General features: G+C 41.5%; 1 protein-coding gene across 3 annotated transcripts in view; it reads right to left on the bottom strand.

Annotated features, from left to right (window-relative positions):
* ARHGAP10 (Rho GTPase activating protein 10) overlaps window positions 1-22807 on the bottom strand; it is a 109760-nt gene that overhangs the window by 14823 nt on the left and 72130 nt on the right. For 2 of the 3 annotated variants that reach the window (XM_083519986.1, XM_083519985.1), the window contains exons 19-20: window positions 16827-16977; window positions 8814-8973 (exon numbers count right to left, since the gene is read on the bottom strand). In XM_083519986.1, coding sequence (XP_083376112.1) covers window positions 8814-8973; window positions 16827-16977 — 311 coding nt within the window. Of the gene's footprint in view, window positions 1-8813; window positions 8974-11240; window positions 14388-16367; window positions 16978-22807 lie in introns of those variants that run through there. The other variant, XR_014529899.1, reaches the window with a different exon arrangement.

Below are 22807 nucleotides of genomic sequence, written 5' to 3'. Positions count from 1 at the left end.
ATTAAGACGCTGGCTGGCAACACCACTGCACGTGGAATGTGGTCTGCTTTAAAAAAAGCTCATTTGCCAATAATCCCAGCCCAGAGTTTGACTGCATCGGAGGTCCTAGCTGTTTCCCAGAATGCGATTGAGTGCAGGGATGCTGAGGGCACCGGTTGCAAGCTGCAGGGGGAGCTGACCGTCACGTCATCCCAGACAGCATTCCAGCCTCCAGGGGGAGCCAAGGAGTCGGCAGCTGAGAGCTCTGTTTCTCGTGAGAACCAAGGTCATCGCCTTTGCAGAGGCCGGAAAGGCAAAAGTAAACAGATGCCTACAGATGGCCAGGAGCAGAGGGAGGGTGAAGAGCCCGCGGCGCCAGGGAAAAACAAAGCGATGTTTGCTGGCACAGCTTCACCAAAGGCTAAAGGCACGTCTGCTGACCAGAAGCAGGGGGGCAAGCTGCAAAAGCCCACGCCAGTGGAAAGCAAGGTTTTGCTTGCTGGCACAGCTTCACCAAAGGCTAAAGGCACGTCTGCTGGCCAGGAGCAGCAGGGGGGCAAGCTGCAAAAGGGTTTGCTTGCTATAAAGACTGCTCCAACAGCCAAAGGCAGGTTTATTGTGGACTCAGGTGCCAGCCGCCATATTTCCAAGGACAGGCATCTCTTTATCTCCTTCAAGCCCCAAGAAGGTGAGATCCACCTGGCTGATGGGAGGACGTTGCAAATTGCAGGAGAAGGGACTGTGAAACTTGCAAGTCTGCACACAACCATCAGTAATGTACTTTTTGTTCCAGGCGCTGCAAGCAACTTGTTGAGCGTCCCACAGCTTACTGGACGTGGTTTTCAGATTTCCTTCAAGAGGAGCGTCTGTGTCATCAGTAAAGGCAAAGAGGACTATTTGCATGCAAAGTTTATGGATGGTTTGTTCCATATAACTTATGAGGACACTGCTGTTGTGTCAAATGCTGATTCTTGTTGTGTTGCACAAACTAACAAAGTTCTTCATGCAGGTTGCATTCACGATGCGCATCGCCGGTTTTGTCACCTCTCTTGGAAGGCACTGGCCAAGATGCCAGAGGTGGTTGAGGGTTTGAACATCAAACCTTGTAAATTTCACATGAAATGTGTATCTTGTGCAGAGAACAAGGTGAAGGTTGCTCCAAAAGGCAAGGAGTCTAGCAGGCAGGCTTCCAAACCCTACCAGCTAGTGCATGCGGACCTGGTTGGGCCACTTGCGCCCTCTTTAGGAGGAGCAAGGTACTTCATGATTCTGATTGATTCTTTTTCCAGGTACATTCATGTGTATTTGCTCGAACAGAAATCGCAAGCGTTTCCAAAGTTTAAGGCATTCTGTGCTTGGTTGGAGAATGTGCACGGTAAACGTATTTCTTGTTTTTTTACTGATCGGGGCGGGGAGTTTACTTCTCAGCAGTTTGAAGCTTTCCTGACTGAGAAGGGAATCCAGCATGACATGTCAACGCCCAGATCGCCATGGATGAATGGTCTTGCGGAGAGAGCAAATCAAACATTGCTGCAAGGAATCAAAACCTTGTTGCATGATGCCAATCTCCCTGATAAGTTTTGGGGGGAGGCTTTGGGGAATTTGGTTTATTCCTATAATCGCAGATTGTCATCACCCATTGGTTGTACCCCCTATGAGAAGATGTTTGGCAAGAAACCCAACACCAAACACATGAGAATCTTTGGTTCGGACATGTGGGTACGCACACAACAAACCAACAAGCTTGGGAAGCGTGGGGCACATGGTTTGTTCATGGGGTACGAAAAAGGTGCATACAGGGTATGGATGACTGACTCTGAGTCCATTAAGTTCACAAGGAGTGTTGAGTACAATCCTAAGTGGGGGGAAAATGTGGGAATTTTCCAGTGTTACCCAGAGGAGGAAGAAGGTGATGTCAAGCAAGCAGCTAAAGCTGAGGAAGCTGCTGCTGCTGCTGCTGATGATGATGATGATCAGAGTTCGGATTCCAGTTCAGTGGGCGGCGCTGCTGCTGATGTCAGTGAAAGTGATGACACAGCAGACTACCAGAGCGCAAAGGCCTCAGTCAGACCATCTGATGCGTCTGACAATGAACGGGAAGAACCACTGTTCACCATTGGTCATTTTTCTCCTAAGAAAGAGGAGATGAGTCCAGAAGACTTGCGTCTAGTACGTAGGTCTGAAAGGGCGACCAAGGGCAGACCTCCAAAGAGGTATGCTGATGAGTTTGCTAAGACAGCAACTGCTGTTCTTAGTAGCTCAGAGAAGGTGTGGGAACCTTCAAGCTTCAAAGAGGTTCAGGAGTTGACCTCTAAAGATGCTGAGCCTTGGCTTAATGCCATGAAGGCTGAAGTTGATTCCTTGAACAGGAACCAAACTTGGGAATTGGTACCGGTAGTCCCAGGAATGAGACTGGTTGGCAGCAAATGGGTCTTCAAGGCCAAGACAGACCAGAATGGCAAGGTAGTCAGACACAAAGCCAGATTGGTTGCCAGAGGTTTTTCACAGGTACCAGGACAGGATTACCACGAGACCTACTCACCCACAGTCAAATATGAGAGCATTCGGCTGATGCTCAAGGTCGCTGCGGAGGAGAAACTGCATGTTTCCCACCATGACATTAATACAGCTTTTTTGTACGGGATTTTGGGGGAGGAGCTGTTCATGCTTCCACCTGATGGGATGGAGATACAGAAGGGAATGGTCTGTAAACTGCGGAAATCCTTATATGGTCTCAAGCAGAGTGCCAGGTGTTGGAACACAAAACTCACTGAGACATTGCTTTCTCTAGGTTTTCAACAGGGCAAAGCTGATCCATGTGTGTTTGTCAAGGAGGAGGGGCAAAACAAACTGTATTGTTTATGTTTTGTTGATGATCTTCTGATGTTTTGGAAGAATCAGGCTTTTTACCAAAGCACCCTAGCTCAACTGAAGGAGCACTTTGACATGAAGGATCTTGGTGAGGTATCCAACTATCTTTCTCTGCAAGTGGAGAAGGACCAAGCAGGTAATTTTCTGGTACACCAAACACAGAAAATTGCTGATGTATTAACCAGGTTGAATTTGGTTGATGCAAACCCAGCAGACACACCGATGGTGACAGGTTACCAGGTAGACAGTACTGCTGAAGCGTTTTCTGACACAACGCTATACAGATGCATTCTAGGCAAGCTGAATTTCATTGCCAGATGTTCAAGACCTGACATAGCTGTAAGCTGTAATCTGCTTAGCAGACATGCCAACAATCCTACGGTTCAGGATTGGAAAGCTCTGAAGCGCATAGCCCGCTATTTGAAAGGGACTATGCACTACAGGCTGAGGTTCACCAGTCAGAAGACTGGAGGTCTTGAAATCTTCGCTGATGCAAGTTTTGGAAGTGACACCACGGATGGTACAAGCACTTCTGGTGTGTGCTACATGTACAACCACTGCCTGTTTGACTGGTTGTGCAAGAAGCAGACCACAGTGAGCCTAAGTTCCTGTGAAGCAGAACTCAATGCTCTGTCATTTTCACTCATGGATTGTGAATGGTTGATGCAACTGTTTAAGGACATCAGGGTGTCTGTGAAATGTCCTATACAAGTGTATCAAGACAATAGATCGTGTTTGGCTTTGCTGAACTCGGAGAGTTGCAAGCAGAGAACCAAGTACTTGCAGATTAAGCTACATCGTGCAAGAGAGTATATTCAGAAAGGACTGATTCAGGTGTCCTACATGGCAGGAAATGAAAATCCTGCTGATCTGTTGTCTAAGGTTGTTAACAAAGAACAACTAAAGGTTTATGTACAAAAGTTGCAATTGGGTGAACCACAGGTACAACAGGTTACACGGAAAGGGGGAGGATGTTAGGATATTTCCGTTCCACCTTAAAAGGGAGCAGGCTTTTGTAAGCAACAGAGTCTGCGCATGTCCTATTCACAGGATGTTTATGCTTGCTGTTTTTCCTTTCGTTTTCTCAGTTGGCCAGAGATGCTGACACAGAACGGTCACGTTTTCTTTTGTTCTGTTAAACGCTAATAAAGTCTGTAAATTATGCTCTTCTGCGGTGCAAGCTTTTGGCTGTGCTTCTGCTGATAAACAGTGTACACAAGCCTGGAATGATGCTAGGAATTTCTAAGGCTTTGTGCCCCTAACTGTTGGATCTGCGTGACTACGGGAGGCTGATGGAATCTCCGAACTCCGGCTTGGGGGCCATGATGGACGTTAACAGTCCATCAGCCCAGTTTGACCTTTTTTTTTTCCTTTCAAAAAAGAGATTCCCTTCTCTTTCTACAGAAACTACACTCAGTTGCATGGCAGTGGCAAGGAGAGGAGAAAGTAACCATGAGAGTGATGAGATGCCATCCAAATCCTAGTATTTAGTCTCTTAGGCTCAGTTGGTTTACCAGGTCCTTTTAAAGACTTCTACAGCCTCCCAGAGACTGGATTTTTTAAAAAATAACCCCTCCTCCCAAAATAGAGCAATATTTCATGTAATTAAAACTTTATTTGCCCTAAACTGACTTTAGCCCAGATCTTTGAAGTGAGAAGGAGAAGTGACAGTGATTGCTGCTCTTTCCTCCCTCCATTGCTGTTCTGGGGGTTATTCTGAACCCCAAAAGCCAAATTCAGGGGGCACATGGGATACACATGGAAGGAGAGGGGGTAAGCCCCATTGCACAAGCAGAAGTCCTTGTGCAGGACTTCTCTGACAGGGTGTGTTAGATGAATTCCACTCATTGTATTTACATTCACATGCCATACACATTCAGTATGCCATGTGACACAGTGCATGCCAAATGTTATCTAATGGGTATAGTACAAACTGATTATTATTTAGAACAGTTTCCAACTGGCAAAATAAATCTTGAAAAGGGCAGAAACCTTTGAGCTCCATGCTGCTTTCTCCCCAGCTTTACGAGAAATTCAGTCTTGCTGTAGAAGAAATCACTGCAGTGCTCCTGTCAGATACAGCTTGTGGATATATATGAAGGGTTCACAGACTACAATGCGGCAAAGACAAGCTCTATTTCTGAAAGAAGTGAAATCTTCTTGGATGCAAGTGAAAAGGACTCTGTCTGTGAAATAGCAACATGGACTTTTTGCAGCTAAGCCGACTCTCTAAATACACTCATTTGGAATATGTGATGGTAAAACCAATTCCTGAAAAGACAGATCCCTTTGATTACCAATGTTACAATAAGTTAAGAACATATTAAAAGTTCTTAATTAGAAATGTGGGAGCACATATGTACATTTTAAAACTATCACTGATGAATGCAGAGGGTGGCCGAAATGGAAGCAGTAACATTGTCTTCAAAAGGGGACGGGCGGGGACCACACACACTTGTCAATCATCTTTCCTTGACAAGAAAAGTCACTGGGGGTGGGGGTTTGAAACCTGGCAGAAAATAAGCTACAGATCTTTACTGATATTCAGGAAACAACTCCTGAAAAAAAGATTTTATTGGATGTTTATCTGACTCGTTCCTAAGGTAACTCTGGTAAACAGAAACCTCTTATCTCAAGAATCTGTGAGCAAAGATGCAAAAGGGAGAGAGGCCATAGAAGGAATCTACATCAACTCTTCGGTAAAAAATCCATCTTGTTTAGCAGAACTGTCATAGTTGTCAAAGTCGGCACGCAATGGGCATGGAACTTCATGTGATTTTAAAATGCTGTTACTATAAAAACTCAGATAATGCACTTTCTATTCAATCTGCAATCCAGAAAGAACTATACAGGCACCAAGAAATTGATGCGTCTTGCATATTAAATATTCCATGCTGTATGTGAACTTCTGCTGTTGACTGGGGATAAGGATAGGGAAGAACTGTATCCTTAAATCTCTTGTTAGAATTTTGCAGCAGGTTGACCATGACTCAAGGGCAGAAGTTCTTTACTTGGATGAAAAGGAGAAATCCCCCTTGGGAGCAGGATTAGACAGGGCTTCCCACCACATGAAGTGCTTGAGACATGCACAAAATACTGCAGTAGATAAAAGCATAGCAGCCTAGGCTGCTATACTTTCTTTAAATGTAGACTGTAAACCCCTCAGTGAATCAGCTAGCACATTAGCACAATGATCTTTCATGCCAGTCTAGCGATAAATTTGAAGCGTAACTCTGCTGCAGTTGTCCACACTAAAGCACTTGAAAATTATAATTTAGCTGTAAAGAAATAAAAGTAGAAGTTATTTAATCCAGCAGACTACTAACTAAATGAGTTGCTTTATTTGAGAATCAGGGGGATACGTTTTTCAGTTCCCAAAGAACTATCTTGTAAGGAAACTAATACGTTTGGCACCCTTGAACAGAATTGCCTTCCCCCACGAAAATGCCATTGTTTCCGCAGCAATATACAATTTAAGAATTAAATGTTAGCTTTATTAACTGCACAACATGAATGGATTTATATAGGTGCTTCAAAAATACAAGGGCTATAAAAATACAGGGTAGCTTATAGGATAAACAAAAATATTTGCTTAGGGGAAAGGCTGTGGTACAGCACATTCTTTGAATGCAGAAGGTCCCAAGTTCAGTGCCTGGCACCTCCACCTTTCTGAAATTCTGAGAATCATTGCCAGTCAGTACAGACCATAATGAGCTAAATGGAGCAGTGATGTGTCTTGGTATAAGGCAACTTCTTATGTTCCTGTAAGAGCCAGCAATTCAAACCTATTTGCGCTCATGGGAAGGCCTAATTTCTCTACTATTCCCCCTCCTGCCCAAAGAGTCATGCATGTTTTAAAAAATACAGATTTAATTCCCTAAGCATCTCTCCAATTCAATCAATGATGAGCTGCAGTATGGCATAGCTCTGCTGCCCACCAAGACAAACCAACCCCATAAGAAGACTATTAAGTGCCAGACAGTGTTCGAAACTCCCACTGTTCTAGACACATTTTGCAACAGGGAATTTCATCAACGCAAGTAGTTTCTGAGCTCTAGATGGGGTACTGTGCCTAAGATTTCAGATTAAAACTGCAGAGTGGAAGAAAAGGACTCCCCACTTTCTGCCACCCCACTTCCAGCTACTCTCTGAAGACTGGAGAATAGACCCTCTTAAGAATATTAGAGGGGTGGGCAGGGGAAGGATTGGGCCATGTGAAAAATGAGCGCAATATTTTACCGGCAGTTCATTCATTTTCAGCTTATTAAAAAAGCGTGCCTAGACATTACGTTGTTGCACCCATAACCTAGGTTTAAGGTGCCATTTAGCTCCTAGCTTTCATATCTCAGTTTCTAACACTGGTGCCAGATCTACCCACAAGGAAAGCAAGGTCAGTACTGAGCTCTCAAATCCAGCCCCTACTTTCAAAGTATTGTCACACAGTTTAAGGGGCTTGCCTACCAATTTCTTCAAAATTCCACCTTGAGTGAAGACCTTATGGAGGGACTTTGGATTGTGACATACTGTGCCCAAGACTAGATGTTTTTGGTAAGCCATTTTACCATGGTGAATGAGGCCACTGGCTGTATAGAAATTTTTAGAGGCATTAAAACCAGTCCAATCTGATTGTGTGATCAGCTAAAGTCTTTGTCGTAACACAAGAAAGAGCAAAAGCCATAGCAGCAACTTTTTAACAAGCAATCAGCCATATAGGCTTCCTTCTGGGTGCTTTGAATTGCAGTAAAAGATTCACTTCTTTAAAAAGGCTTAGTATTATTCACTTTCTACAAAAGGTTTAGCCCAGAATAGAATGTTTCCCTGGGCTACAAAGCACAGAAATGCTATTGCGACTGCACCAGTCTTCAATCTTCTACTGTGACTGCCACTGTGATTCCACATTTCTCTTTTCCAAATGATTGCACAGAGGGTTGAACTTTTAGATGCCATATTATTGGGGGACAAGGGAGACGCTGCACTGCCTCAACTGCTTGCCTTTATAATAATTCTAGGTTAATTACAAAAATGTTTTGCACTTCTTATTCCAAAATACTAACATACTGATGCATTTTCCCAAATGCAAAACAAACTTAGGGCCAAGCGTTTTCCCACTTTATGTGCACAAAGAACTGAAAAAGGAGTTTGGAAAAGGGGGGGGGGAGAGAGGAACTTTACTAAGCTGGTGTGTGTGTGTGTGTGTGTGTGTGTGTGTGTGTGTTTGTGTCTTGATGGAAACTGCACAGACTGCCTGAATCCCTGAACTGTTTTGCCAAGAAGGAAGGCAGGGAGGAACAGGGATATAGTGAGTTCTACTAGGATTCGTTTCATACAAGGTCACTATTGTTCTCTAAAATGGTCCAACCTCATTTCAGATGCTGTTGGCTGATATACTTTACAACAATCAGAACTTGCACCATAAGCGTTTATTATTTGTAAGTGTACCTTATAGGAGACACCATGCAGTACAAGTGTTTGTCTTGGGTTTGCATGTTGTTTAGGGGTTTTTGGGGGGGGCTGTTGCTGCTTTTCATATTAACTTTTGGTATCTTTTAAATTGTGTTGTGATTTATGTGGAAACTGTTTAATTTAGTTGTGTAGTTTTTGATGTTTTATTTTTTGTTTATGACTACTTTTGCTATGTTTGTAATTGTGTATTTTTTCCATGTTGTAAGCCATTTCGTGTTGTAAACCACCTTGAGCATGGTTTTAACTATGGAAAGGCAGCATATAAATATAATTATGCATGTATATATGTATGTCTTGCAACATGAGCTTTAATAATCAAAAGTAACATGAGCAGCTGCACTATTGTCATGCTTTTCCTTTTATTTTCATTAGAAAGAACAGAAAATCTGCTTCCCCAAAAAAGATTTTAAAAATAGGAAAATATTGCTTTCCAATTTATTTAGGGTTTGTGAATACAAGAAATCAGTATGCCGGGAAATTTTGAAATGACGAATACTTACAGACTGGTTGTCCCGTCTGCTATGTCACCACTGTCAGCTACAAGTTGATTTTTCTCTGCCTCTGGAGGGCTGCTGGGGGCAGCAGTCGTAGGAGACTGAGAAGACAAGGAATCCATGCTACCAGTGGGTGTGCATTCTTTTGGAGGGCTAAGACTGTCACCTGAAGAATGAGTGAGAAATATAGATACTGAAATATACAGAAAGGATGCTAAATGAAGGCAAAACACAACACACAGAATACTTGCACAGAAATCTAGGACTCTTTTTGAAACACATTCTAGTGAATGACTTACGACCCTGGCTTAGAATTGGCTTCAGGCGAAATGTAAATTTAACTATTCATGAAACCCCTGCTCACTAAAACTGGAGGAAAATCACGTGTCAGCTTTTCACCCATAATGATAGCACATGCCACTGACATAACTGTGGCATCATCTGGAGAAAAATGAGTAATGTTCATAATGGCTGTCACCAAACAACTTAAATTTAATATTTAATATCCAGCAAATATCAGACATGCAACATTAAATAGGAGCTACAAGCCAGCACACACGCAGGTACATTACTTGATCATTCTTTGGTCAATTATTTCAGTACCCTGAGTGAACAGGCTGCACTGACAGGATTCTGAGGCAGTGTCTGAAGGCATTTAAGGGCAATCAAGAGGTCATTCTATTTGTTCCACATATATATATCCCTTACACCAGCGCCAATCTTCCTGGTAATTTCCAAGAAACACAGTAACTATGTAACTACTTACAATAACACAAAACCAAACACACTGATGGAGGGAAAATGATCTGAATATGTCACCCTAGAGTAGCTGATAAGCAAAATTAGCTTGTACTTCAAGGTAACTTTGAGGAGTAGAACAATAGTTTCTGAAATGCTGCATTCAATTTCTAGCCTAATCACACTATGGCACATCAGATCCATTACTTTGCTTTTGTGCATCATACGCTCTGAGCTGCTGATTTTTAGATGCTTAAGTTCCCATTTGCATGGCATGACAAGAGCTCTTCTAGTAAATTAGATTGTGTGATATTCCAACATCTAATTTGCAGGTACACATGTCACAATACGAAACATATTCTAGGAGATTAAGCAGCAATACACTAATCTTTTAGAGTAATTTGCTCATTATTATTTTTTTCCAACACAGAGATTAATATTCCTATCTTAAAATCATGTTAATGTGCAAATGGCAGCACAAGATTGCTTTTTTCATCCTGGAAACGCACACTGGAAACAAAGAGCTGCATTCTAACTACCACGTGTGGAAGACAGCTCGTGGAAGAGAACTGTCAGAAGAGAGACCAGGCCAAAAATGGATGCATAACAGACCACTTTATTTCCAAGAAAAATCTAAAATAGTAGCATAGGTGGCTGCCTCAGTTCAGACTCAGTGCCACCTATAGGGGGTATAGCGGCTGAAACTCTTTATTAAATGTCTTATCCTGCCCCCTTGAAAAGTCTCTCTAAAGGGATTGGGGGACTCAAAGTAAGGTGGGGTGCAGACGGCTGAGAAAGGAGGAATGGTCTAAAATCTGGTGGTGCCATTTGTCACATAGGGCAATTTATGTGATTCCCTTCTCTCCTGGTCCAGCAGCCCACATGCCACACCCCACACTGTTAATTCTTGAAAGGGAGAGGTGTGAGCTTCCTTCTGTTCACAGCAGCATCAGATTTAGGGAACTGTGGGCTGTTCCCCCCCACAGGGCGCCAAGCCAAGGGGTCACAAAACAAAAACAATAAAACCTATATTTATATGGGCACCTAGTGAAAGGAATCATTGTGAAGAGAAGAAATATTTTGGGGGGGGCACCAAAATTTGTCCTTGCTCAGGGCGCCATATTGCCGAAGTCCGCCCTTGGATTCAGCTCAATGAAACTAGCACCCAAGGCCCCATTCCAGCAAGGGAGAGCAGTCTTCCACATGCACTGCCATTATGATAGTAATCCAGAACCACATCTTCTGATGCGGATAGAGACATTCACCCTATCTGAGGCAACTAGCTAGTGCATATGACCAGGGGTTGCAAGCATTCTTAGATGAAACAAATTCCCAATTAACTTAACAGGACTTCAGAGTAGACAGTAATAGACTGCAGTATTGACACGAGTAGAGCAGGATTGAGACCCTGGTTATTTTGGCTTCAAACGGGGTGGCAGACACTTGTCATTTAACCCTAATTTTCATTAAGCGAAGTATGTAAACGGAATGTAGTCATAACAACGTGAACTTGTGAAAAGCTCTTTTTTTAAAAAAATGCAAAATTTCACAAATATTTTCCAGACCAGTGGCAAAAGAGATACAATTGCAGGTTTTGAGTGTGCAGGTTGATAATAATATGTTACAACTGTGAATGTCAGAATCAGCTGCATTGAGATATTTGGAAAAGCTTAAGAAAAGAAGTCACAGAGTATGAAATTTATGTCCCTTTATTAAGTGACATTATGATGCCAAGAACAAAAACCTCTTCCAAAAGGTCAACAGAAGACAGACAACATGAATTAGATTGAGAAGCAAGAAAGACAAATTAGGTTAGAGTGTCGATACAAGTCAAAGCAAATTAATTTACAGTGTGAAGCAGCATGGTTATATCATAACAGCAGCAGACATCAAAAGCGAAGTCCCTCTCTCTTGCAAAGCATTCTCAAATCCTTCAAAAGAAAAGAAAAACTGCATAGGGGCTGTACCATTCACTCAATAACCAGCTTGCAATTCAGGTCTGGAGAGGAACAACAGCAAAAGCAGATAACTTCTCGTCAATATTTCCTTTGCTACCTTTTTTCCAAAGAGGATTGTCGGAAAGCAACCATGTGTAACTCGGATAATCATTATGGCAGGAATAAAAACCCTACATTGATTCAGGGGTGCATGGAGTGTTAAGGGAGAGTTAGTACCACTGGTGAAGGACATGTGGTGCTCCTTCTGGGGTAGTTTTGTCCACCTTTGGTCCCAATCCTGCAGTCAGCTCTCACCTGTAGCTCCTAGCAGCTGTCAGCATGCGACAGCAGTGACAACCCAGGGAAATGGTTTCAACTGGCCAGCTTAACCGGCTGAGGGTAGCCAATGGGTCTCAAACCTTTGGTGAGTTAGGAACTTCCCTTGCAAGTCTTAGGGCTGAAGAGGGCACCAGATATCTAATTCCTTCATCAAGACAAAAAATTCTTCCCAAATATGGGACTAATGGGCTTAGTATCTGCAGTACATATTTTAGCTTAATTAGCAATGCCTGTTTTACTTCTTTGATATGCAAAGCCATGGATGAAAAGAAGGTTCTGTTGCACTTTTCTCCCAGCCTTTATCCATGGGACTCAAAGGAACATAGTATCCTCAAAGCAATCACCTGAGTCTGGTAAAGTGACCAGGTAGCCATCCGGAGAGGGCAGGTGGCAACCTCCCATTGTACTCATTGTATGAGTCCTGTTGCCTGAACAGGACCAGATAAAAGTCCTGTTCTTGATAGAGAAATTCCCATTCAGCTGTGAAGATAAAGACCTCACCTTAAAACTATGGCAGAGCTTCAGGTTGCCCTCTTGTATCTGCTTATACACATTCCTGCTTGTTCCTCATATACAACATCAGCTTCCTGCAGCCAGCCATCTGTTACCTGATATTCCCATCTCCACCCCAAACTTGCCTCAGCCCACTTCACAGGAGTACATGGTAACGGGGCAGGGGCTGGAAGCTTGGGTGCTAAAACCACTCATTTCCCACAAGAAGAATGCTCTGCATGTTCCTCGGTGCTTCACAAAAGCACTTGCTTCATCTCCTGAAATGTTTCACTCTAAGGCATGTTTGCTCACTAAGAACCTCTGTCCTAGAGCAGGAAGGAATTGCATTACAAGGCAATTGGCTGGCTGGAAGAAGACCTAGCCACGCCTAGCATCTTCAAATAAAAAGAACCTACAGATGTGCATCCTCCTCTTATGTGAACCTCTCACCGAGGCAGCTAAAAATAAAAGGATCAAGAAATCACAATCTCATCAAGTTGTTGAAGAGAGTTCACAGCAGAGTCACAGATATTGTGCCAGGGTGCTAATTTAGACCTCATAATTAAAATGCCAAGATATGATAGATCCGAGGGTTGCCGTATAAAAAGAAATCAGATACAAGCAGAGCAGGGAGAGGAACGCCATGCTTAAGTTGAGATTAAAATGGCATGCAGGGACGTTATCAATTAGAAACACACACACACTATCAAACAGAAGGGTGAGCACACAATCCTGATCATCTCAGACAAGAGGAAAATGACAGTGACTTGTTAAAACAAAGGTATTTCGCGATTTCTTGTAATATTATGCAGTATTACTAATAGCTTTTAGTCTGACCTACTGCCTAAATGGGAAACAAAGCACATGCCCCACTTTGCCTCAGAGCTGTAGAGACCAGAATTCTATTTCAGTAGGGAGGTGCAAGGTTCACTCAGCAAGAGGAAGGGCTATGAATGCTATCACAGTGAGCTGGGTAGGGACAGGCAAGGACAGAAGCTGGCTGAGAGGAGTTTCCTTAAAAAGCTGGATGAAGGCTTCAATCTGCTACTCAACTCAGCAAGAATTTCAGCAACTGCTATTAACCATTCTCTTAATGGCAAATGAGAACCTTTAACCTGTTCCTGTTTTAATATTCCTAAATATATTAATAAGCAGGGGTGCCAAGCATGTAGGCTATTTACAGCTCTCAAGGTACTACTGAGCTTTTATAGCATCCTCAAAATATCAGTAGTTTAACATCATGGTCTAAAAATAGGTCATTGTTTTGAAACTCTTGGTAAACATAAGCTGTAAAGCCCAATACCTTAATTCAAAATTAGCTAGCAACTTAAAGACAACGAACCAGTTAGCCTTTAAAGTGCCACAACAATGCTGCTGCTGCTGCAACAGGCTAACATTTCTAACCTGTCTAAAATTAATTTAAAATGATAGTTCTGACAAAATCAACACAGAACATGATTTTAAAAAAATAACTTATGCCACTATAATATACATAAACAAAGCACATACTAATTTCCCACCCAATCTTATATTACAGTGTGCATGTGGCAATTGTGGTTTGTTTGTTTTTTTAAAAAAACTAAGCACACACAAACAACCATAATTTTTTTGAGAGGGGGGAAATCAGCTATTTTAAGACAGAGTGAAAAAGTACAGGAGGCAAGCAATATCATGTGCATCTATATTTTAAAGCTAGCAGTCTGACAGAGTTGTTCTGCATGTGCTTAGAATTTGTGTTCACAACTTTTGTTTGCACCTTTTATTCATCAATAAATGCAGTTGATTTTAATAAGTTTATCAATATGCTCCATCTGTCTACATAAATCCTAAAATTAAAAACCCTCTAGTTTCATCTCCATGCTAGAAACAATACCATGTACACCAAGCTCATTTTACTTTAAATACAGATATAATTCAACAATGATATAGGGAGAAACAAGACAAAGAGGATGCAATAATTTAAACATTCAAACACCTGTCAAGAACAGCTCATGCCCACAAAGAAACGAAAATGGGTAAGACTGTATGAAAACAGCAAAAATGTCATCCTTTCTGACTTGCACAACAGATTACACTGGTCAACAACAAATTTGTTGTCTGCGGTTTTTCAGTTGATTTAGGACGAATCTGATGCGCTGAATCCAAAAATCACATTGGCTTTGCTCAATCAGGTCAAGTTTTTGAGCTATGGCCACATGTCGGGGTTTTTTTTACGTTTTTGTTCACATGTACGCTTGTGTGGAGCATTTTAGAAGAAGTTGGTGGGGGTAAAATGCCATTTCGAATAATTGTTTTGATTGGAAATGATTATTTTAATGACAAGAAGTATTCAGGTCCGATAGTTCTGGGTGATTATGTCGAAAAGGGATCAGTTTGATCCCTTCAATCAGCACGTTGTCCTGTAGCTCATTGTGATGAAATTCCAGTGCCTATCTTCGGAGAACTTCCTGACATTAGTGACAAAGATGCCTCCAGTGTTGAAGGACATGAAGAAGAAGAAGTGGTTCTTGAAGATGATGCTCCACATCAATTTTCCCAAAAGGAGTTGAATGATCTAGTTCGCGACCTCAGCTTGTCAAAGGACTCTGCCGAACTGTTGGCACCCAGATTGAAGGAAAAAAACCTCTTCTCTGACAGTGCTCGCATCAGCTACTTCCGCAACAGGCATCAAGAGTACCTCGGTTTTTTCTCAGAAGAGAAGGACTTGGTGTACTGTGCAGATATTGTGCAGCTTCTGCTCAAGCTTGGAGTGCCACAGTATGAACCCAAAGATTGGAGACTGTTCATTGACAGCAGCAAGCGATCACTGAAATGTGTTCTGCTACACAACGGCAACCAGTTTGCCTCTATACCCCTGGCTCACTCGAGTACACTGAAGGAGAACTATGAAGCGGTGAAGTATGTGCTGGAGAAAATTGGTTATGATCAGCATAAGTGGTTTATTTGTGTTGACCTGAAGATAGTGAACTTTTTGTTGGGACAACAGTCTGGCTTCACAAAGTACCCATGTTTTCTGTGCATGTGGGATAGTAGGGACCGTGCTCAGAGTTACACGAAGAAGGACTAGCCTGTGCGGGAGGAATTGGTGTCTTGCAAAGAAAGGAACGTGATCAACAACCCTCTGGTGGACAGAGATAGAATACTCTTCCCACTGCTGCACATCAAGCTGTTCACCAAGGCTCTGGACAAGGATGGTGACTGCTTCACTTACTTGTGCCAGGCTTTTCCAGGATTGACTATGGAGAAGTTGAAAGCTGGTGTCTTTGACGGTCCTCAGATCCGTCAGCTCATCAGAGATCCAGAGTTTGGAAACTCAATGAACGAACTGGAACTGGAAGCGTGGAAGGCATTTGTTCTGGTAGTGAAGAACTTTCTTGGCAACAATAAGGCCAGAAACTACGCAGAACTTGTCAACAACATGCTGACTGCTTTCAGAAACCTGGGCTGCAACATGAGCGTCAAGATGCACTACCTATTTTCACATATGGACCGGTTTCCTGAGAACCTGGGTTCAATGAGTGACGAGCAGGGGGAGAGATTCCATCACGACACGAAAGAGATGGAGACCAGGTATCAGGGTCGCTGGGACGCAGTCATGATGGCTGACTACTGTTGGACTCTGAAGAGAGACCTCCCTGCCACTGAGCATTCCAGGAGTTCCAAGAAACAGAAGTTCAAGCCCTGAAGTTTGAAAAATGGTGAAGCAACATGCAATTTACGTGTACTTACCTTTATCAATGCCCACCATTCAGTTTACAGTAATCGATGTTTCTATCAGGTAATCAATATATGTTGTTGGAAAAACATTTTTTTCTCTTAAAAACATATTTAGGATATTATGTGTGGACAAAAATCAGCTGATAATGCCACAAAAATGTAATCAATTTTGTCACAAGATCTGATTTTTTTCAAATCAACATAGGACAAAAACCTGACCTGATGGAGAGAAACGGATGCCATTTCCTGATTCAGCAGTGCAAAAATACCCTAAATCAGTTGTAGAAATCTAGACAGCATTCAAAAAGTAAAAAATTGTTGCCCAGTGATCCAACACATCCTGCTTTATCTCTTGGTAGTCAACTGTTTACCTGTTGGCTAGTAGCTGTCAATATTACTACTATTTGCCAGACTGGATTCTGGTCCAGATTTGAGCATTCAAGTACTGTACATTCATTCTCCTAATTCAAGCAAATCTGCTTAACATTTTGGTTCATATCTTCCGTTTATCTTACAATTTTATAATTGTCGACAGAGGTCAAAGAGATTCAGCTTAAAAGAAAACTGAATCCCTTGTTAAGAGGAATGAGAAAGTTCTCCTGAAGTTCCAGATATATACAGTACTAAGTTATAAGAATGTACCCTCCCTGCCTCCTCTCTCCATTTTCCAATTTTAAAAAAAGAAAGAGATAATAGAATTTGTGAAATGGAAAACTACTGTAGATTGCCCTGATGACACAAGATATACTGCAACTCAACTCTGCTGCCAAGATAGAAAATATAATTAACATCTTACTGTCATCCAGCTCAAGACAGAGATTATATACAGCAATGGGCCTCTTATTACGTTGCCCTTGTCTTCTTGATTGTCGTGGTGGGGCATTTGGAGGAGATACCGACACAGGAATTGGCTCGGGGAAAGTGGCATCAGGCAGAGTTTGAAAAATCTGCAAAGAAGAGCACAAAGGGCATTAATTATCTGCTATGAACAGCAACCTGTAAAAATGCAACTGTAAACTATTATCAACTAACATTTGTCTTGGATGCTATTCAGGCATGAAGAAGCCAAAACTATTCTTTGAACATGGGGAGTGTGCCATTATTCTTTTTAAAAAATTAAAAACAAAACCAAATTTATAAATAAGCATGAATACCATCTACACATCAACTGTTCTGCAAATCATTTAATCCACAAACCTAAGTATGTGCAATTGTTCTTGCCAGCTGGCAGGGCCCACAGAAATAAGATTTATGAATCACAAAAGGCAAGGTCACTGGTTCAAAAATTTCACTGGCCCATATATTTTAGCCAAGTCTTTCATAATAATTATCAAAATGGATGATAGAAACATGTGACAATAGTTTCTTTATAATTTTGCCTTTAATATGATTTCTGGAATCATGTCTTTAATATGATTTCCCACACCTACCAAGTTACTAAACTTTCTCAAATTGGATCATACAAGACACATATTAATTAACTATTCGTACATGAATATAACCCTTGGTTATGCACATTTTCAGTAACTGACTGCTAAAACTTTTAACGAATGGAGGAGAGGATCTTTTTCAGCTGTTGTATCTTGCCCGTGGGACTCTCTCTGCAGAAAGTCGCACTGACACTAACATATTTTAGGCACCGCACGAAGACCTTATTTTCTTAGTCTTCCAAGCTCTGGTGTGTAGGGAAATCTCCACTTATGTGGGGGTTCCGTTCCTGGCCCCTGCACACATCACTGAGTTGCACACAAGTGGGGATAGCCCCATTTCGCTCCACTTCCATTCTGTCCCCTTTTGTGTGTGCTGATTGTACACAAGTGGGGAGATCCCTGTATTTTAGCCCAGCTGCAATTGTTTTTATCACTGCCTTTTACTGTGTTTTTATTAGTTATTGTAAACCGCCTTGGAAATTTTGAATTGAGGGGCAATACAGAAATTTTATTAAATAAATAAAATTAAACCTTTTTGAATTACAGATACTCTGTCCACCCTTACCTACTTGTACTGCCAGCCTTTCCTACCATTTGCAACAAAGCAATAAATACACCTGCTTGCTTTTGTTGTGCAGGTACAGGTGGCTAAGCTCTTGCAAGAGACATTTCATGTCTTCTAGCAAACATAGTAGCAATGACCCTAATTTCAACTGGCCTTTTTGCCATGTGATGCAGAGCCCTTTCACACACATTGGAGCACACATTCTCTCTCCCTTGCTCTCCATGTGTTGTAACCACAGCGTAATAAGTAAATGCTTCACACAAGCATGAGATACAGGTTTCAAAATCCAGCTGCAGCCAAGGGGCGTCCAGCTAATCTGTGTTATGAGTTAAAGGGTTGTATTTTGCTAGGCCATTCTGTCCCCCCCCCCATTAGCCCTCTCTTCTGTAGCACGCAGGCAGATCAACATTTCTTTTTAGTGTGTGTGTGTAAGTGTGTGTAAGTGTCTGCTGGAAGGGGTCTAAGCAGCTATTAAATGTATGACATTATCAAGTTACTGTTCTCCAATAAAATCAGTGGGGAAAGACGGCATTTTGTCAAGTCTCGGTAGACAGAACTTACATATACATTTTTGTTTCTGCATACACTTGATCAGATTTCTGTGTTGTTGTTTTTCTATTTTCAGGCGTTTACAAATATTTCATTACATCTCATACTGGTGAATGGAATTTCTTTTTAAAAAGCAATTGAAACAAGCAGTCCATGAATAGTAAAATATAAATACCACAGCACAATGAATTACAAATGTAAGGACAACAAATAAGGCAGCAGGGTGAGGTGCAACAAATGAGTTTATCAAAAACTGTTGGGTAAAAAAAAATAGTTCAATAAAAACCCACATGCCAACTTGGGAAATAATCAGAAAGCAGTGAAACTACTTTGCAAGTCCAAAATGACTGTCCTAATAATAGCTCAGATGCGCCACTATGTTGAACAGTGGAAGAAAAGCACTAGCCTAGCTACTGTGAGGAGCCACGTCATGGTTCCCAAAGGCATCATAGCAATAACACACAATATTTGACCTTAAAGTACAGAAGATAAAAATAAACACACGTCAGGTCTACTTTGGTATAATCATAGTCCCTGAGCAGCTCAACCTGAAATGCAGCAACAGCAATATCCTGTGACCGACACAAATTTGTAAAACACTAGCTTTCCTTATGAGATGCCATGTTAATAGTAAGAGGTGAACGTCTCCTTTGGGCCTAGGCCAACCAGGTGCCTCCTGACATTTTGAACTACAAGTACCATCAGCTCCAGCCAGCACAGGCTGGTATTGACAAGGTTCACAGCCCTTGGCTGGGAGGTGGTATTGATTGAGTACTACTCAGTCAACAGGTATTGGTTGAGTACTACTGTAACCAGGTCCAATCCACACTGGAGCATAGGAAACAAAACAGAAAATATGCATTCCACATGCTATCTTAAAAGCCTCTTTGGAACTTATAGAAACCCCTCAGGTTAGTAAAACCCACGCACATTCCAGAACTGAAAGGAAAAAATGATTTCCCAACAACATTTTCAACAGTGAAGGAGATTGTTGCTTTGACTCTGTCCAATTTATATTGCTGCTGCTCGGTGCTGTATGGTTTTAGACTGGGTTTGATATGGCATTTTACTGACTCTTATTGCTTTGAATGGTTTCATTTTTATTCTTACAGTTTTGTTAGCTGCCTTGAGAGCCATATCCCAGGAGAAGAGATATCAATATGAAAAATTAAGAGCTAGCCCACAGAAATGCAAGAGACTGGTTTCTACATAAAATGACCAGCAGGGATATGTGTGAAGTTGCTTTACCTACAGTTCAGTACTTTAAACTGCTCATCCTGTGTACATCAAGGATCTCTTGAATTGAAAATTCAATTATTCAAGGAGTCATTACTACCGTCTTTCATTAGACACTAATGTAATTTAAATATATCTCATAAATTGCAGGTTTCATTCAATCAGGGCAAACTGAAATAATTTAAACATTATGAAAAAATTTCCCCCAAAAAGCTTGAAGTTTGAGTAGGGAGCCTGTGGCCCTCCAAATGTTGGACTCCCAACTCCTATCAGCCCCAACCAATAGTGACGGATGGAGAGAACTGTAGTCTAGCAACATCTTGAAGAGGGGATCCCCCAACTTTGTCCTAGAGTATTTGATCAGCATAAAATGTTCCAATGGAAGTGTCTCTTAACCCTTGCAAGGTGAGATTTTATTCCGCATAACTATTATTAGCATGCAATCAAATTGCTATGTCAGATGTTAAGACACAACTGACTTGCAACATTTACTAAAATTATGTCGTTTATGTTTAGTGTACCGAACTATAGATATTTTAGCATTCTAGACATAATATATAAAAGGAATCTGCTGTTCATCTTCCTGAAGATCCTGGTGCTTGCAGACCCTTCAGCCACAGTTCACCTTGCCCACCTGCACAATGGCTTGAAATCCACCCCATCCTTTTATTCACACACTCGCACAGCTGTGCCAGTCATCCAAACCAGTCCTGGTTAGAACCCTCAGCTGTCCCCTCTATGCCTTCCAGTGGTAAGTAGGTGAGTAGGTGTAAGGCCACAAAATGAAACAGAAGTTAATGGTTCCAAGTTTAAGGAAAAGAAAAAAGAGTTTCATGTCTAAGTCCTATACACACAATTGTATACTCAGCAGTAAGTGCTATTGGGTTCAATGGAACATCTCCCACATAAATGTGCATAGGATTGCTGCCAGGGTGCTATGGAACTGACAGAGGCTTTGCATTCATGGGCCCATCAACTCTGCAGAAGTTTTGTTATTTACCAAATCTGTTCTAATTTTCTCATGTAAACTGAGAGCCAATGTATTATTATAGTGGTTAGAATGGTGAATTAACACCAGGAAGACCTACCTTGAAATGCCCACTCAGCCACAAAAAATACCAGGTGACCTTAGCCCAGTTATTCTTTCTCAGGCAAACCTACCTCAGAGGGTTGCTGTGAGGATAAAGGATTGGCTCATGCATTCCACCCTGAGGTCTTTGTAGGAAGGAAGGATGAGGGATTGGTGTGTTAGGATTGCATAACATGCAACTGAGTTTTGGGGAGTAATTCACCTGGTTATAGAATGATAATCTATACCGAGAAAGGAATATTAATACAGTGGTATCTCAGGTTACATACGCTTCAGGTTACACACTCTGCTAACCCAGAAATAGTGCTTCAGGTTAAGAACTTTGCTTCAGCATAAGAACAGAAATCGGGCTCCGGCGGCGCAGCGGCAGCAGGAGGCCCCATTAGCTAAAGTGGTGCTTCAGGTTAAGAACAGTTTCAGGTTAAGAACGGACCTCTGGAACGAATTAAGTACTTAACCCGAGATACCACTGTATTCTTCTTCTTCTTCTTATTATTATTATTATTAAGAAGAAACCAACAGAGTTAATTTAAAAAGAAAAGGGGAAAAACCTGCCAGGTACCTTCAGATTACTTTTCTCTCTCTAAGAAGACTGCAAAAATAGAAACAGGACAGAGATCCTGTTCACTGGTGCACACCATTCCAGCTCTAATGCAGTTCTCCCCAGCTGTCAGAGAGATGTCTCACAGGAAAGTCAGGAGTTCAGAAAGTATGTATTACTCCCAGCAATTCTTCAAAATACTTCCCTAGCATTTTTTCCTGTCTCCTACCCTTTGATTTTAACTCTTGCCAAAATCTACAGATTACAGAAGCTTTCCTCAATCTGGTCCATTCCAGATGCTTTAGGCTACAACTCCCAACAGCTTCTGTCAGCACTGGCTGTGGCTGATGAGAGTTGAAATCCAAAACATCTGGACAGTAAGAGGTTCAGGAATGCTGTGCTAAGCATGTGTAGAATGACATGTAGGTGGAGTTCATCATGTGCCACTACACTGTGTATGTTTGTGCAGAATGGGTTTAAGTACAGAAAAGCTACTATAACTATACACTATAACTTTCCCCATTATCATTAGAAAAAGACATTAGAAGCAGGATGGTCAGTTATAAAACTGTATTTTAAAAAAACCCAACACCAAGGTTAAAACATAATGTCTGCTCTTTTATCATGCGTATTTTACACATTTGTTAACTCAGCCTTTTCTAAAAATAGCACCCTTAGCAAAAAGGCAGCGACTTCCTCTGTATCCTGATCATGTCCCACATTTAACAATTCATGACACGAACATTCCCGATAGTATGCGCTGGACTGCTGTCATTTAAAGAATAGGAGGCAGAGTTAAGCATGCTGGGATTGAAATGTAAACACCTGTCAATGACATGAGCAAATACAATGGAGTCATCCAGTATTCTCCACTGCTGCCTAAATAGCAAGAATATTAAAAAGAGTGCCAGTTCTGTCAAGCCACAGACAGAACAGAACAAATCTGCTTTTCCTGGCAATTAATGAAGAAATGTACACAATCCTATTCTACAAACGTTCAGTGTTATATTAAGTCAGAGATGAGTAAACATATATTTTAGACAAGTAGTAGCTACATTCTTCCTCTACCTACAAAGGAAGCAAAAGAAAAAATACTGCTTAACAAACCTTTAGCTGTGTACAGATAAACCTAAGAATAGCTAACACAGAGTAAATGAGCTATTATTTTGCTTAACCCCCTTATTTTATCTTTGTTACCTGGAAATGGGGAAAATACACATTGCCGAGATGCCCATATTTCATTTTGTAGAAAATCAAACATGAGAATTGAAAACAAATTGTGTTCTCTTAGTTACTTAAAAGTAGTCAGTTGCAAGAGGGCTATTCAAGCTCATGCACTTAGTCTAATCCCCCCCCCCCGACTGTT

Source organism: Podarcis liolepis (assembly GCF_965112155.1).
Source record: "Podarcis liolepis genome assembly, chromosome: 9".
NCBI lineage: Eukaryota > Metazoa > Chordata > Lepidosauria > Squamata > Lacertidae > Podarcis > Podarcis liolepis.
The sequence above is the reverse complement of the archived record's forward strand: the minus strand, read 5'-3'. Positions and strand labels throughout refer to the sequence as shown.